At 46.1% G+C, this 16,180-nt stretch overlaps 1 protein-coding gene across 1 annotated transcript in view; it reads right to left on the bottom strand.

Moving 5' to 3' along the window:
• Positions 1 to 16,180, bottom strand: part of KNDC1 (kinase non-catalytic C-lobe domain containing 1) — a 387,543-nt gene that overhangs the window by 150,667 nt on the left and 220,696 nt on the right. Inside the window, exons 19-22 of the mRNA XM_063963294.1 lie at positions 15,443 to 15,819; positions 7,698 to 7,791; positions 5,767 to 5,864; positions 4,540 to 4,739 (exon numbers count right to left, since the gene is read on the bottom strand). Of these exons, the coding sequence (XP_063819364.1) occupies positions 4,540 to 4,739; positions 5,767 to 5,864; positions 7,698 to 7,791; positions 15,443 to 15,819 (769 nt within the window). The remainder of the gene's footprint in view (positions 1 to 4,539; positions 4,740 to 5,766; positions 5,865 to 7,697; positions 7,792 to 15,442; positions 15,820 to 16,180) is intronic.

Below are 16,180 nucleotides of genomic sequence, written 5' to 3'. Positions count from 1 at the left end.
ATCTTTGGTCAATTAGATGCATACTGTCACGTATCTCTTTCACCCATGCAGGCTCTTGGTGTGCCGGCGGCGCCACCACATTACAAGTCTGTGTCCCTAAAATTGCTTCCTCCGGGAGAAACTCCCTGCCTCAGACATGCCTCACACGTGTACAGCACACTCACAGACACACTAGGACTTATTTGGGGACAGACCCACAGTAAAATCTGTCATAGGAACACAGTATAGGAGCAGCCAGTTCACAATCCCAGCGCCCGTAATGAGTGTGAACAAAGAATGCCCACAGCCAACTAGCGCTTTTATACAGTTAATCACACTATAAAATTGCACCACAACGCCCTGTGACCCCCCAAATATCACCCTGTTCTTGTCAGAAGTGGAGGAGAGGACCAGCGTGTTCTCTGCAGTCTGAGGAGAGAAAGAAAATGGCGCTGAGCAGTGTGCTGGCTGCCTGAGGAAGAAGCTCCGCCCCCGCAATGGCGCGTCCTTACACTCAGTAATAACAGTAATATTTATACCGGCGGGGGTAGGGCTGTGCCAGCTGCACCTTATGCCCCCTTTTAGCCAGTTTTGTGGTATATTTTTGCTGCCCAGGGCGCCCCCCCTGCGCCCTTCACCCTGCAGTCCTGTGTGTGGGCAGCAATGGCGCGCTGCGATCCTACCAGCCGCGCCGGACCTCAGCAGTCACTTACTTGATAGAAGTTCTTTCTTCTCATACTCACCTGTCTTCTGACTTCTGGCTCTGCGAGGGGGGTGACGGCGTGCTGTGGGAGTGAGCATCTAGACACGGCTAGCGTTCAGTACCCTTTAGGAGCTAATGGTGTCCTGTCAGCCAGAAGCAGAGCCATGAAACTCTTTAGGAAGTTGGTTCTGCTTCTGCCCCCTCAGTCCCACGAAGCAGGGAGTCTGTTGCCAGCAGATCTCCCTGAAAATAAAAAACCTAACATAAGTCTTTTCAGAGAAATCAGTAGAGCTCCTCAGAGTGCATCCAGTCTGCCTGGGCACATTTCTAAAACGGAGGTCTGGAGGAGGGGCATAGGGGGAGGAGCCAGTTCACACCCATTGAAAAGTCTTAAGAGTGCCCATGGCTCCTGCGGTACCGCCTATACCCCATGGTCTTGATGTGGTCCCCAGCATCCTCTAGGTTGTATGAGAAATAATTTTACGTGACAATCTAGATACAGATGCGTCTACGATCAGTGGGTTTTCCCATTTCTTCATATCCTCCTGAGGGAAAGGGAAGGAAATGAGAAACCTATTAGGGATCTGAAACTTTTTTTTCCTGGACTTACCCAAGTTACTTCAAACAGAGAATTTAACTCTTTTGATGCATGAAAAGTAGCTGAGGATTTCTTCTTTTCATTAAAATAAGATTCCTCCTAGTCTACTGTCACCTTATCAGGAATCTGCAAGACATCTCTCATAGCTTCTATCAGAGCTTGCAGCCCCTGAGCCAGAGCCGCATCTCCCCCACCATATATCCACCTCACCGTCCCCTGCATCTGATGCATCATCATCAGTGTCAGCCTGCAAGATCTGGGCCAGTGTACGCTTTTGTGGACCAATGGTAGGAGTTAGAGGCACTGGTGTGGGAGCTGAATCTCTATTCATCAGGTCATCCACAGACTTTCTTAAGTATTGCGTCTCTTACTCATTATGGGATAATTTATTTGAATATTTGTAATCATCCCCTTTATGGCATCCAACCTGAGTACAGTGTAATGATCACCCAGGGAAGAGAAACACTCTGCTGTGCAGTAAACACACTCCGTAGACATTGTAATGTGGAAGTTTACACACACACGAGAACAGAGGTTAAGCACAATTAACCAACAGAGCCCTCTAGGGAGACACAGTTATGAGGAAACCAGCCACACAGCGCCCCTTTAGCTAATAATAATCTCAGCTGGGCGCAGACTAAGTACCCTTAATAGGGTATTAGTACTTATAATACTGCTCCCCCCCCTTTGTGGAGGGACGGCGCTTCCCTGCCAGCGTTTTCAGTGTGAGCTGCAGAGAGAAAATGGCGTTCTACTCACCACTCTTCTGGCTCTGTTAGGGGTGGTGGCGTGCTGCGGGAGGGTACGTTCGCCGTGGTTGAGCTTGCGAATGACTCCCTCAGGAGCTCATTGTACTGTCAGCAGAGAAATGGGACCATTAACTCTTCAGGAAGTTGGGCAGTTCTCTCCAATAAGTCCCACGAAGCAGGCAGTCTGGTGCCACCCAGCCCTGCCTGAAAATAACAAACAGAAAAATAAATGCAGAAACTCTTCAGGAGCTTCCATAAGCGTGACCGGCTCCTCCGGGCACATTTTCTAAGCTGAGTCTGGTAGGAGGGGCATAGAGGGAGGAGAAAGTGCACACTATTGATTTCTTAAAGTGCCCAAGGCTCCTAGCGGACCCTTCTATACCCCATGGTACTAATGTGGACCCCAGTATCCTCAAGGACGTAAGAGAAATAGTGTATACTTCCCAACAGTCCCAAGACACAGGCAACTAAAGGGGTGGAGCTTCACTGAACTGGCAACTAAAGGGGTGGGGCTTCACACAGAACTGGGCATTTCTGGTCAGATGGTGCAGCGTATGAGTAGATCACGGTGTGGTCAGGGGCGGGGCTTGTTTTGTCCTGATTCTACGTGCATAGATGTTAGAAAGTATGTAGTGCACCAAAAGCCGCATACGTTACTCCTCTGACAACGTGCAAAGGGAAATATATAACATATTACTGAGTGTAGGGGAAATATCATCCTAATTGCTGCTACTGGTGGTCAAACAGCCAGGTCATGTTGGTTAAAATAGTACCAAACGTCTTCGAAGTGGGTTACAGTATCACAGTATGATCATTCCGAGTGGTGAGATCATATTGAGGGTTCTTTTTTTTATATCTAAATAAACAGAACAGCATTACTATCATACCTAGCTTTACTGTCACTAGAAATTGAATTCAATATATCATACATTTTGTCTATTATTGTGTCAAACGAAATAGATTATATACATGCACAAAAATACATATTTGCACATGAAAGCTCTCAGCTGAGCACTCCCTGTGATAAAGGGAAAACTGCAGCATACTAGAACACAGTCATATATGACTCACTACAATGGGAGCACTGGCTCCAGCGACTCCCCCAGGAACAATAATGAGCTGCAGGCGTTATTAGGCGGGAGTCTCTTGCACAGTAAAACAGAAAGACTCCACAGATAATCTCCTGACAAGTAGATGAAGTTCCTCTAAGGTATGGAAACGCTTACATTTCTCAATTGCTTTAGCAGTTTTAGTAACTGTTTCAAGGGACAAATAAAAGGAACTTGTTTTGTAAGAGCCAAGCAAGTTTCCCCAAATTACTCTAGAACACTTCCAGAGAAGGAGCCACTCCCATGGAGTCTCAGACACATTTGTGGTCTCCAGATTTTATGAAAGTTCTATCGAGTTTGACTGTTGGGTGTTTTTCTACGAACGTTAGAGGCCAGTTCAATTCTACACGACAGACTTCCGGAATAGTCATCAAAGCACTCCTAGGCGATGTACCTTCATGCTCGCCACAGAGGTGGGCAGAAAAATGAGCGAGGGTTGCTTACCATAATAAGTTGTAATGTGCACAGCAGGATATCACAGTTAATTATATTGCCACCTTAGGGGTCTATTTACTAAGCCTTGGATGGAGATAAAGTGGACGGACATAGAGTACCAGCCAATCAGCGTCTATCTGCCATGTCACAGGCTGGGTTTGAAAGCAGTTAGGAGCTGAATGGCTTGTACTTGATCTCAGTCCACTTTATCTCCATACAAGCCTTTAGTGGGCCCATACATCTGCAGTCGCAATTTATTGTTTCACAGATCCTTCGATTTTTCCCCCCAAAATGTATTGTTTTTACAATCCATCCGACTTCCCCATACATTAGATATATTTCAGTGATTTGTAGATCATTTTCAGTTAAAACAGATCTGCAAATCTTGAAACACTCATCAGTATACTAAAGACGGTCTGCAGATTGTTGCCCATATACTAACAATCAACAATCCAACTTGATCTGTGAAATTAAACATGTTGAAAAACCTGATTTAACAATCCCAATCGATTTGTGACCGAAATCTGCGATCTGTGAACCCCATTAATTGCAGGTTTATTGACACAATCATCTGCAATTGCTGATGTATGGGCCCCCTCAGTTAATAGACTCCTTAGTCTTCTAAGGTCATTTAAAGTAAATCTTAATGAATGGTTTCATATGCAATACTTTATGGACTATAAAACCAGTTATTAACTATCCAAAAGTGTTTTTAAAAAATACTGTATTTTCCCATATCGTACGGTAAAAAACATTGTGTAGTTGAATAGATGGGGTGACATCTAGTAGGATACAGCCGCACTCTTGGATGAGATGCTGTCATGTTTCAAGGTAACCTATGTGAGGAACAAGCCTTTGGAAGGGCTAGACCATCTACATTCAGTCTTTAACTGGATGATTGTGAAACGCAGTGTGCAAAGTATACAGGCTACATTTTGTTTGTTTGTAATGAAGCATCTAATGTACCTCATGTAGAGGTGGGCCAGCAGCCCAAGAGTGGTTCCAGCTTGTAGATTTGTTGAGGTGTTGTGCCGGGTATGACCTTTTTCATTATATGTAAGCAAAAAGGCATCATCTTCGGAGGAGCTCAGAGACTCAAGACTTGCAAGGTTCGCTACCGTAGGAAGGTCCCGTGACTCAAGCCCCCACTGTTCTGCATAGGAAACCTACATTTACAGGGGGGAAAAAGAACACATATCTGATCATGACTAGCATCATCACTGATAAGTGTAAAATAAATTAGCGGAACTCAAAATTAGATCTCCATGAACAGTTAGAAATCTTCTGCAAGTAATTCAATCAGCACCAGTAATTTACCATGGGCTAATTGATCCCCCAGGGATCCAATTATTCCTGAATGCACCAATTAGCAGGGTTTTGTTTTTTAAGCCTCAGCAGGCTCGAAATTTTTTTCAGACATCTAACGTGTTAACGGGTGACGCGGCCTTGTTAACGCAACGGTTCCTGAAATTATCACGGATTCTAGGGGCCATATTCAAATGTTGGTTCCCTCTCCCGGACGCAATCGCGCCCACCGGCAGTATTCTGATGTTACTGCCGACGGGCGCGACAAGCTCATTTCAGCTGGGGGTAGCAAGCTGAAATGCGCATAAAGAGACCCCTTTAGGTGCCCAAATGGGTCTTTTCATGATCACGCCTATTACTTTAGTCGGGTTAGGTGCTTTGACACATAAACCAGACTATAATGGGCGCGATCAGCGCAATTACGGGAGCCATTTGAATATCGTACCTCTATCGCCCGTCACTTTAGACAGGAGATAGGGGGTGCTATAAAATTTTAAATCCCCCCTAGGTGTTAACGCCCATTATCATGTTAAAAAGGGTGTCAGGTGAAAAAGGGAGTACATTTGAATAGCCCCAGACATTAAAGCCCGATGCTACCGCCCTTTTCACCCTTGTTAACGGGGCTAATTGAATTCCCCCCTAAATCTGTTTATTAAACAAGATACATTTTTGTCTTTCAAATATTATACATAAGTAGCAATAGAAGCCTTGTATCTCCTGATAGGCTGGTGCATTCTTAAAAAAAAAAAAAATACTACTGTATCTACTAGAAACGGGGTTGTGGTATTTTTAAGAGCAAGAACGTGAAGATCGTCCACATGTAGAAATGAGAATACTCGGTTTTTATATACCTCTTTATGAACAAGATGGACAATGAAATGTGCTCACCTGAAGTAATTTTTTGGCCAGTTCAAGGAACTGCACCTTGGATTTCATTTCTTCCAAATGGCTTTTAAGCTTGGGTAACAATTCTTTTACTTCAGAACCTACAGAAAAGATAAATAGAAAACATGCATGGTGGATAAGTGGTGAAAAATAGCTCATGGTTTGGCAATTACATAACAAAACATTTAGGAGTAATTAAAAAAATATATCTGCAAGGGATGACACGGTTTTATTGAAGTCCTGTATAAACGGAATTTTCCCAATAAATAGTGATTTTACATTCGCACAGGCCAACATTGTATATACTGTAGCATGGGCAATGTTATAAAAGCAAAGTGTGTATAAATAAATATATATATGATGGCGGATTATCAGCTGATTTAGTCACGTGTATAAGTCTGTGCTGCAATGGTCTTGTGACAGCAGTCGCAGAGGGGATTTATTCGCAAAGTGATGGGCACTGTTTGAGGGAGGTAAATTGGAGTGGTGGCAAAAATGCAGGCAAGTGATGACCGGTTTCTGGATGTGTCTCCGCATAAGTCAGCGATTCTGCACACAGTCTCATTGCCCCCGGGGTCTCACTTCCGGCAGTAATGCTACAAGAGCTTAGAGGTACTAAGAAGTAGTTTTACAATCGACTGATCTGCAACCAATGCCGTGTCTTTGTACGCAGGATTTACAGTTTTCCACAGTATGCACATGCACATTCACAGCTGCAGTAGCATTATGTACATGTCTGAAACAGGCCGGTTGTGTGCAAAGTCAGGTCTTCCTGGAAGTTATCTACTACATTTTGCACCAGGAAGGTAGACCTCTGAGGACTGCAGCTAATGGAGGCATCTCTGCACTTTGCGTTGGTCCCTGTCACACTGTTGGAAGCTGTGAGGGTTTAGACTTTTGTTACTAACCTGATTGTTCTAAAATGGAGCCAGGTAGTCTGGATGGTCTCTGCTCTGGGTAAAAGACTGTGATGGGACTTTTTGTTTTTCCCAGCAGTTATTGTCTAGTTTGACTACATCTCCCAGCATGCTCCTCTGGGATTTCCTGTTTTTGCTGGCCTTGTGAAATAAACCTACCTCTAGTCAGGTCTTAATGTGGGTTTAAAAGGGATTAGGTGCTGGGGAAGGGTGTATCAGTTTTTCCAAATCTTGTGTGCTGGACTCTCCCAGGAGCAGTGTGTGTATGTTTGACAGCAAGAGTTCTTTTTGCCAACAGTGCCCAGGCAGCAGGTATCCTGAAAGGTGCTGGGATGTCTGCTGGCATATCCCTGTAAGCTGCAAATGACAGGGTATAGTGCTGGGAGCCCACCATGTTGGTAAAGATGGGACCCTGAAGCGTCTGCTGGAACAGTTTACAGATCTTGGTAGGAAGTGGAATGATGTTAAACTGGGTTAACTACCTCTGATGAGTTTTGGGGGACTTTGCTGTGATGTTAAGTGGAAGCCTGGGTAAGGGGGGTGGGGGTGGGATGATGGATAGTCCTATAAGCTACTGTAAATGTTGTACATACGAGTAACTGTAAATGTTGCAATAAACGCTAGTGATCCTGGTGGTATATATGCCGGAGCGTTTTAAGAGATGGGGGTGCCTGTGTGCATCACCTTTCTGGTAATCTATTCAGAACGATGCTGCTTGCGCAAAATGTGGCTCAGTCTTTGCTAGCTCCTGTGCTGAGTCATCTCTCCATATACATCACCGGAAATATTGTGCCAGTGGTGAGTATAGAGATGGGGGACAACACACGGGGAGCCAGAGTAGTCTGTCCTGGGGGCGCAGGATGTGGTACACCTTGCATCCATACCACTGCATATAAGGTATTTCCATATCCATGCAATATTAGAGTTTTAGGCTTTAGTAAATGTAACAAATGGATACTGAAGGTGGGTTAGATGACAGGACTGGATTATATAATTGAGCAATACAGTGCCATTAACCTTTATGCTTCTTTCCTTTCGGCATCAAGTTCTGGTAAAGCTTAATGGTTTTCCTATAATTTTTTGTTTCAATCATAAGCTGTTGCTCAAGTTCCTGTGGAGGGAGAAATAAAGTGACATTTTCAATTTTACAAGCTTAAAAACACAATTCTTCTTTACCCTTGCAAAAATAAGAATTTACTTACCGATAATTCTATTTCTCATAGTCCGTAGTGGATGCTGGGGACTCCGTAAGGACCATGGGGAATAGCGGCTCCGCAGGAGACTGGGCACATCTAAAGAAAGCTTTAGGACTATCTGGTGTGCACTGGCTCCTCCCCCCATGACCCTCCTCCAAGCCTCAGTTAGGATACTGTGCCCGGACGAGCGTACACAATAAGGAAGGATTTTGAATCCCGGGTAAGACTCATACCAGCCACACCAATCACACCGTACAACTTGTGATCTGAACCCAGTTAACAGCATGATAACAGAGGAGCCTCTAGAAAAGATGGCTCACTACAGCAATAACCCGATTTTTTGGTAACAATAACTATGTACCAGTATTGCAGACAATCCGCACTTGGGATGGGCGCCCAGCATCCACTACGGACTACGAGAAATAGAATTATCGGTAAGTAAATTCTTATTTTCTCTAACGTCCTAAGTGGATGCTGGGGACTCCGTAAGGACCATGGGGATTATACCAAAGCTCCCAAACGGGCGGGAGAGTGCGGATGACTCTGCAGCACCAAATGAGAGAACTCCAGGTCCTCCTCAGCCAGGATATCAATTTTGTAGAATTTTACAAACGTATTTGCTCCTGACCAAGTAGCTGCTCGGCAAAGTTGTAAAGCCGAGACCCCTCGGGCAGCCGCCCAAGATGAGCCCACCTTCCTTGTGGAGTGGGCATTTACAGATTTTTGGCTGTGGCAGGCCTGCCACAGAATGTGCAAGCTGAATTGTACTACAAATCCAACGAGCAATAGTCTGCTTAGTAGCAGGAGCACCCAGCTTGTTGGGTGCATACAGGATAAACAGCGAGTCAGATTTCCTGACTCCAGCCGTCCTGGAAACATATATTTTCATGGCCCTGACAACGTCTAGCAACTTGGAGTCCTCCAAGTCCCTAGTAGCCGCAGGCACCACAAATAGGTTGGTTCAGGTGAAACGCTGAAACCACCTTAGGGAGAAACTGAGGACGAGTCCTCAATTCCGCCCTGTCCGAATGTTCTTTTTGGAAGAAAATTGACAGGGCAGAAATTTGAACCTTAATGGACCCCAATTTCAGGCCCATAGACACTCCTGTTTGCAGGAAATGTAGGAATCGACCCAGTTGAATTTCCTCCGTCGGGCCTTACTGGCCTCGCACCACGCAACATATTTTCGCCAATTGCGGTGATAATGTTTTTGCGGTTACATCCTTCCTGGCTTTGATCAGGATAGGGATGACTTCATCCGGAATGCCTTTTTTCCTTCAGGATCCGGCGTTCAACCGCCATGCCGTCAAACGCAGCCGCGGTAAGTCTTGGAACAGACAGGGTCCTTGCTGGAGCAGGTCCCTTCTTAGAGGTAGAGGCCACGGATCCTCCGTGAGCATCTCTTGAAGTTCCGGTTACCAAGTCCTTCTTGGCCAATCCGGAGCCACGAATATAGTGCTTACTCCTCTCCATCTTATCAATCTCAGTACCTTGGGTATGAGAGGCAGAGGAGGGAACACATACCCTGACTGGTACACCCACGGTGTTACCAGAGCGTCTACAGCTATTGCCTGAGGGTCCCTGGACCTGGCGCAATACCTGTCGAGTTTTTCCCAACGGTTTATAATCATGTGGAAGACTTCTGGATGAAGTCCCCACTCTCCCGGGTGGAGGTCGTGCTGAGGAAGTCTGCTTCCCAGTTGTCCACTCCCGGAATGAATACTGCCGACAGTGCTATCACATGATTTTCCGCCCAGCGAAGAATCCTTGCAGCTTCTGCCATTGCCCTCCTGCTTCTTGTGCCACCCTGTCTGTTTACGTGGGTGACTGCCGTGATGTTGTCCGACTGGATCAACACCGGCTGACCTTGAAGCAGAGGTCTTGCTAAGCTTAGAGCATTGTAAATGTCCCTTAGCTTCAGGATATTTATGTGAAGTGATGTCTCCAGGCTTGACCATAAGCCCTGGATATTCCTTCCCTGTGTGACTGCTCCCCAGCCTCGCAGGCTGGCATCCGTGGTCACCAGGACCCAGTCCTGAATGCCGAATCTGCGGCCCTCTAGAAGATGAGCACTCTGCAACCACCACAGGAGGGACACCCTTGTCCTTGGTGACAGGGTTATCCGCTGATGCATCTGAAGATGCGACCCGGACCATTTGTCCAGCAGGTCCCACTGGAAAGTTCTTGCGTGGAATCTGCCGAATGGGATTGCTTCGTAGGAAGCCACCATTTTACCCAGAACCCTTGTGCATTGATGCACTGAGACTTGGCTCGGTTTTAGGAGGTTCCTGACTAGCTCGGATAACTCCCTGGCTTTCTCCTCCGGGAGAAACACCTTTTTCTGGACTGTGTCCAGGATCATCCCTAGGAACAGAAGACAAGTCGTCGGAACCAGCTGCGATTTTGGAATATTGAGAATCCAATCGTGCTGCCGCAACACTACCTGAGATAGTGCTACACCGACCTCCAACTGTTCCCTGGATCTTACCCTTATCAGGGAATTGTCCAAGTAAGGGATAACTAAAATTCCCTTCCTTCGAAGGAATATCATCATTTCGGCTATTACCTTGGTAAAGACCCGGGGTGCCGTGGACCATCCATACGGCAGCGTCTGAACTGATAGTGACAGTTCTGTACCATAAACCTGAGGTACCCTTGGTGAGAAGGGTAAATTTTGACATGAAGGTAAGCATCCTTGATGTCCCGAGACATCATGTAGTCCCCTTCTTCCAGGTTCGCAATCACTGCTCTGAGTGACTCAATCTTGAATTTGAACCTCTGTATGTAAGTGTTCAAAGATTTTAGATTTAGAATCGGTCTCACCGAGCCGTCCGGCTTCGGTACCACAACAGTGTGGAATAATACCCCGTTCCCTGTTGCAGGAGGGGTATCTTGATTATCACCTGCTGGGAATACAGTTTGTGAATGGCTTCCAAAACGGTCTCCCTGTCAGAAGGAGACATCGGTAAAGCCGACTTTAGGAAAAGGCGAGGGGGAAGACGTCTCGAATTCTAATTTGTACCCCTGAGATATCACCTGAAGGATCCAGGGGTCTACTTGCGAGTGAGCCCACTGCGCGCTGAAATTCATTGAGACGGGCCCCCCACCGTGCCTGATTCTGCTTGTAAAGCCCCAGCGTATACTGAGGGCTTGGCAGAGGCGGGAGAGGGTTTCTGTTCCTGGGAACTGGCTGATTTCTGCAGCCTTTTTCCTCTCCCTTCTGTCACGGGGCAGAAATGAGGAACCTTTTGCCCGCTTGTCCACGAAAAGACTGCACCTGATAATACGGCGTCTTCTCATGTTGAGAGGCGACCTGGGGTACAAACGTGGATTTCCCAGCTGTTGCCGTGGCCACCAGGTCTGAAAGACCGACCCCAAATAACTCCTCCCCTTAATAAGGCAATACTTCCAAATGCCGTTTGGAATACGCATCACCTGACCACTGACGTGTCCATAACCCTCTACTGGTAGAAATGGACAACGCACTTAGACTTGATGCCAGTCGGCAAATATTCCGCTGTGCATCACGCATATATAGAAATGCATCTTTTAAATGCTCTATAGGCAAAAATATACTGTCCCTATCTAGGGTATCAATATTTTCAGTCAGGGAATCCGACCACGCCAACCCAGCACTGCACATCCAGGCTGAGGCGATTGCTGGTCGCAGTATAACACCAGTATGTGTGTAAATACATTTTAGGATACCCTCCTGCTTTCTATCAGCAGGATCCTTAAGGGCGGCCATCTCAGGAGAGGGTAGAGCCCTTACAAGCGTGTGAGCGCTTTATCCACCCTAGGGGGTGTTTCCCAACGCACCCTAACCTCTGGCGGGAAAGGATATAATGCCAATAACATTTTAGAAATTATCAGTTGTTATCGGGGGAAACCAAAGCATCATCACACACCTCATTTAATTTCTCAGATTCAGGAAAACTACAGGTAGTTTTTCCTCACCGAACATAATACCCCTTTTTGGTGGTACTCGTATTATCAGAAATGTGTAAAACATTTTTCATTGCCTCAATCATGTAACGTGTGGCCCTACTGGAAGTCACATTTGTCTCTTCACCGTCGACACTGGAGTCAGTATCCGTGTCGGCGTCTATATCTGCCATCTGAGGTAACGGGCGCTTTAGAGCCCCTGACGGCCTATGAGACGTCTGGACAGGCACAAGCTGAGTAGCCGGCTGTCTCATGTCAACCACTGTCTTTTATACAGAGCTGACACTGTCACGTAAGTTCTTCCAACAGTTCATCCACTCAGGTGTCGACCCCCTAGGGGGTGACATCACTATTACAGGCAATCTGCTCCGTCTCCACATCATTTTTCTCCTCATACATGTCGACACAAAAGTACCGACATACAGCACACACACAGGGAATGCTCTGATAGAGGACAGGACCCCACTAGCCCTTTGGGGAGACAGAGGGAGAGTTTGCCAGCACACACCAGAGCGCTATATATATATACAGGGATAACCTTATATAAGTGTTTTTCCCCTTATAGCTGCTGTATAGTTAATACTGCGCCTAATTAGTGCCCCCCTCTCTTTTTTTATGACTGCAGGGGAGAGCCAGGGAGCTTCCCTCCAACGGAGCTGTGAGGGAAAATGGCGCCAGTGTGCTGAGGAGATAAGGCCGCCGATAAGGGGGCGGAGCCTATCTCCCGTTTTTCTATGTATTCTGGCAGGGGTTAAATGCATCCATATAGCCCAGGAGTTATATGTGATGCATTTTTTTGCCATCCAAGGTGTTTTTATTGCGTCTCAGGGCGCCCCCCCCCAGCGCCCTGCACCCTCAGTGACCGGAGTGTGAAGTGTGCTGAGAGCAATGGCGCACAGCTGCAGTGCTGTGCGCTACCTTGTTGAAGACAGGACGTCTTCTGCCGCCGATTTTCCGGACCTCTTCTGCCTTCTGGCTCTGTAAGGGGGCCGGCGGCGCGGCTCTGGGACCCATCCAAGCTGGGCCTGTGATCGTCCCTCTGGAGCTAATGTCCAGTAGCCTAAGAAGCCCAATCCACTCTGCACGCAGGTGAGTTCGCTTCTTCTCCCCTTAGTCCCTCGATGCAGTGAGCCTGTTGCCAGCAGGTCTCACTGAAAATAAAAAACCTAAACTAAAACTTTCACTAAGAAGCTCAGGAGAGCCCCTAGTGTGCACCCTTCTCGTTCGGGCACAGAGATCTAACTGAGGCTTGGAGGAGGGTCATGGGGGGAGGAGCCAGTGCACACCAGATAGTCCTAAAGCTTTCTTTAGATGTGCCCAGTCTCCTGCGGAGCCGCTATTCCCCATGGTCCTTACGGAGTCCCCAGCATCCACTTAGGACGTTAGAGAAATAAAAAATAATTTCTGCATTATATTCTATTTCATTGTGTAAACTTACAGAGATTACTTAAAATTTGCTGGTGCAGGAAAAGAAATATCATACAAGATCCTAAACCTCTGGAAGTAATCAGTAAAACAATGACTCAACGCTCTGCCAGAACAGACTGACATGACACGGGCTGTAGGCAGATAGACAGGAAATAGCAGGTCAGTGATGCTTTTACTGTTCATTTACAGAAAAGAGCATCAGAGGCCCAATTTCAGACTTTGTTGCAAAATGGGCATAAAAAAAATTCTACAAACGTGTGCACACACTAACAAGCATACATGTGTGTTTCTGCAGATCTGCTGGAGCCCTACATGTGTGTTTCTGCAGATCTGCTGGAGCCACACTTGCGTGAAGAGACCGTTACTGCACTCAGCTTGTGTTTGCACATCCTTTTTCTGTCACTCTGTTGCACGTCTCCAGCAATATGGAGGTGAAAGTGCTGTATAAGTGAAAGCCGGCACCAACACATCTGTGTGCATTGTCTTTGTGTGCCTGGTCAGTGCAAATGTGCACAATATATGCTCCAGACACTGGCGTAAATCATATATAAAGTATATATAGTGTATTACAGATGCACAGCGGATTAGTATTCTGTACCTGTGAAATGGACCTTTATAGAACAAAGTTTTTAGATATTAATTGCATCGTGTACCCTACATAATGACGGTCAATATCTAGGCTGAGACCAGTCACATCTAAGCTACCCCTCCCAATAAAGCACATTACGTTTACACAAATGCATTGGAAAACACTGCTGGTTAAAGTGCAGACAAACCTGGTACTTTATCCTTGCTTTGATTAGAACTTTATTATTGCGTTATCACAGCTTTCTTGCAGAATACCATACTGTGCACTTATTGACACTGCCAAAGTAAGCCATTACATTTTACAATGTCAACAACAAAAACAGATTAACCAAAAAAAAAAAACACACAAAAAAAACAAACAAAGGCCCTATGCGCATTAACCACTTAAAATTAATGTGCATGTGCATAGGGCAGAGGTTCCCAAACTGTGTGCCGTGGCTCCCTGGGGTGCCTCGGGACACTTGCAGGGGTGCCCTGGGTTGGTGGTCCAAGACCAATTCAAATTATTCATGGTCAATATAGTAGGCAAAACCAGTGCTGGTGGCTGCCAGTCATAAAATATGTGAACAGAAGCAAATCTTGTCCCTCACCACACAACTGACCCTAAGGATGACATATAAATGCGACCTACTTAATGTAGTATTTATTTCTAAATTTCTCAATAAGACATTTTTGGCCTAGGGGTGCCTTGAAAAAAGATCTGCTATTCTAAGGTGCCGTGATTCAAAAAAGTTTGGAAACCACTGGCATAGGGCCTTCTTGGTCTGGCAAGAATAAGGGTCTGTACTTTCCTTCAAGATAAATACCTGATCATTATATTACCGATTAGACTGAGCAGACGATGCAGGCGACTAAAGGTGCATACACACGGTACGACAGAACAAACAATGTGGGCGTTCCTGATCGAACGGAATGTCCAACAATGTACATCGTTCCATGTGTAAGCAAAAGAACAATGCTGATGCGCACACCCGTGGGTTGCTAGCGACAGCCACAGATCTTTTGTGCATGCAAGCAAATCTGAGGCTATCGCCAGGAATGCCATGCTGCCAAATGCAGCATGCCCCCCCACTTGCCGATGCCAACCCCGGCACTGGGTCCCGTCGCGGATGATGTTCAATCGTCACGTGTGCACCTGCATTTTGCGATGCATTCGCAATTTTTACGATGGGAGTTTTTTCTCTATTTCTGGGCGGCAATTATTTGATTATTCATTTTAGCAGAAACAGCAATCCTTACTGAATCGGGCCCGGGACTTTACAAAAAACAGGCAGCACCGTGCCGTGGCGCTGCACTCCTATGTGATGTCACACATCGCCATGAACAACACACACCTGCAGGAACAGTTCACAGAGGGCTGTTTTTTGAAGTCTTCCGTGTACATCGGCCTGCAGTTGTTGCTTCACAGCCTGGTGCAGTTCCAGGTATCGGCGGTAGGAGCCAGAGGCGGGCCCCCCTTTCTGTCTGGGCCCGGGACTCCAGTCCCAGCAGTACCCTCCCTGATAGGACCTCGTATAATTAACAGCATATGCAACAAACTAAGCAGATGAGCATTCAACACAATAAATAGCAGGCAGAGCTACAATAATTCAGAGACATGCTCACCAGCCGCTTGGCCTCTATGCTCTTAGAACACTTGTCTTTCTGTCTTCCAAGTATGCTGACATAATGCTGGACATCAGGATCAAACAACTCCGCTCCATAAAACGCGCTGGACCAGCCGGAGCCGCACTTGTACACCTCAGATGGACAAACGGACATATTTTCGCGTTGATTCATTAGTGATTCCACACTAGTTTCTTCGTTTTCCTCTATGGAGTCTGGACTGGCGCACAAACTGTTACATTCGGGGAACACAAAGTCCTCTTCAGGCTCTGTCGGCAATCTGGGACTTTGTGGCTGTTGATCCTTCTCAGTGATCAGTGGTGGGAAATCAGTCACATCTATCTCGTCTGTGTCAGCGACCACCTGCGTCTTGGAACCTTTAAAGGGAACAAGGAAAGGTCATGTGTAGAATACATACTGCGCTTAACTGAAAAGTCCAAATGCCACAAAATAACACTGCGAAGTCCCATTAAACTCTGGTCACTGGGGACAGTATCAGGTGATTAAGTTATTTCAGATGCTAAGGGAAACTATAAAACAAATTAACGTATAAGAATAAACGTAGGCTGTTCTACATAAGTAAGCTATTTTTATACGTGAAGGCACTTTTTGGATTGGCATGTCTACAATTAAAAAAAATCCTTAATTAAGGATCACACTGGAAAATAATAAAAAAAAACTTTGTGAATCTTACAGTGTATAGGGTAAGATTGCAATTTATAAAAATGCCAGTAACTC

Source organism: Pseudophryne corroboree, chromosome 3 (genome assembly GCF_028390025.1).
Source record: "Pseudophryne corroboree isolate aPseCor3 chromosome 3, aPseCor3.hap2, whole genome shotgun sequence".
Classification (NCBI taxonomy): domain Eukaryota; kingdom Metazoa; phylum Chordata; class Amphibia; order Anura; family Myobatrachidae; genus Pseudophryne; species Pseudophryne corroboree.
Note: the sequence above shows the minus strand (reverse complement) of the source record. Positions and strands in the feature narration are given on the sequence as shown.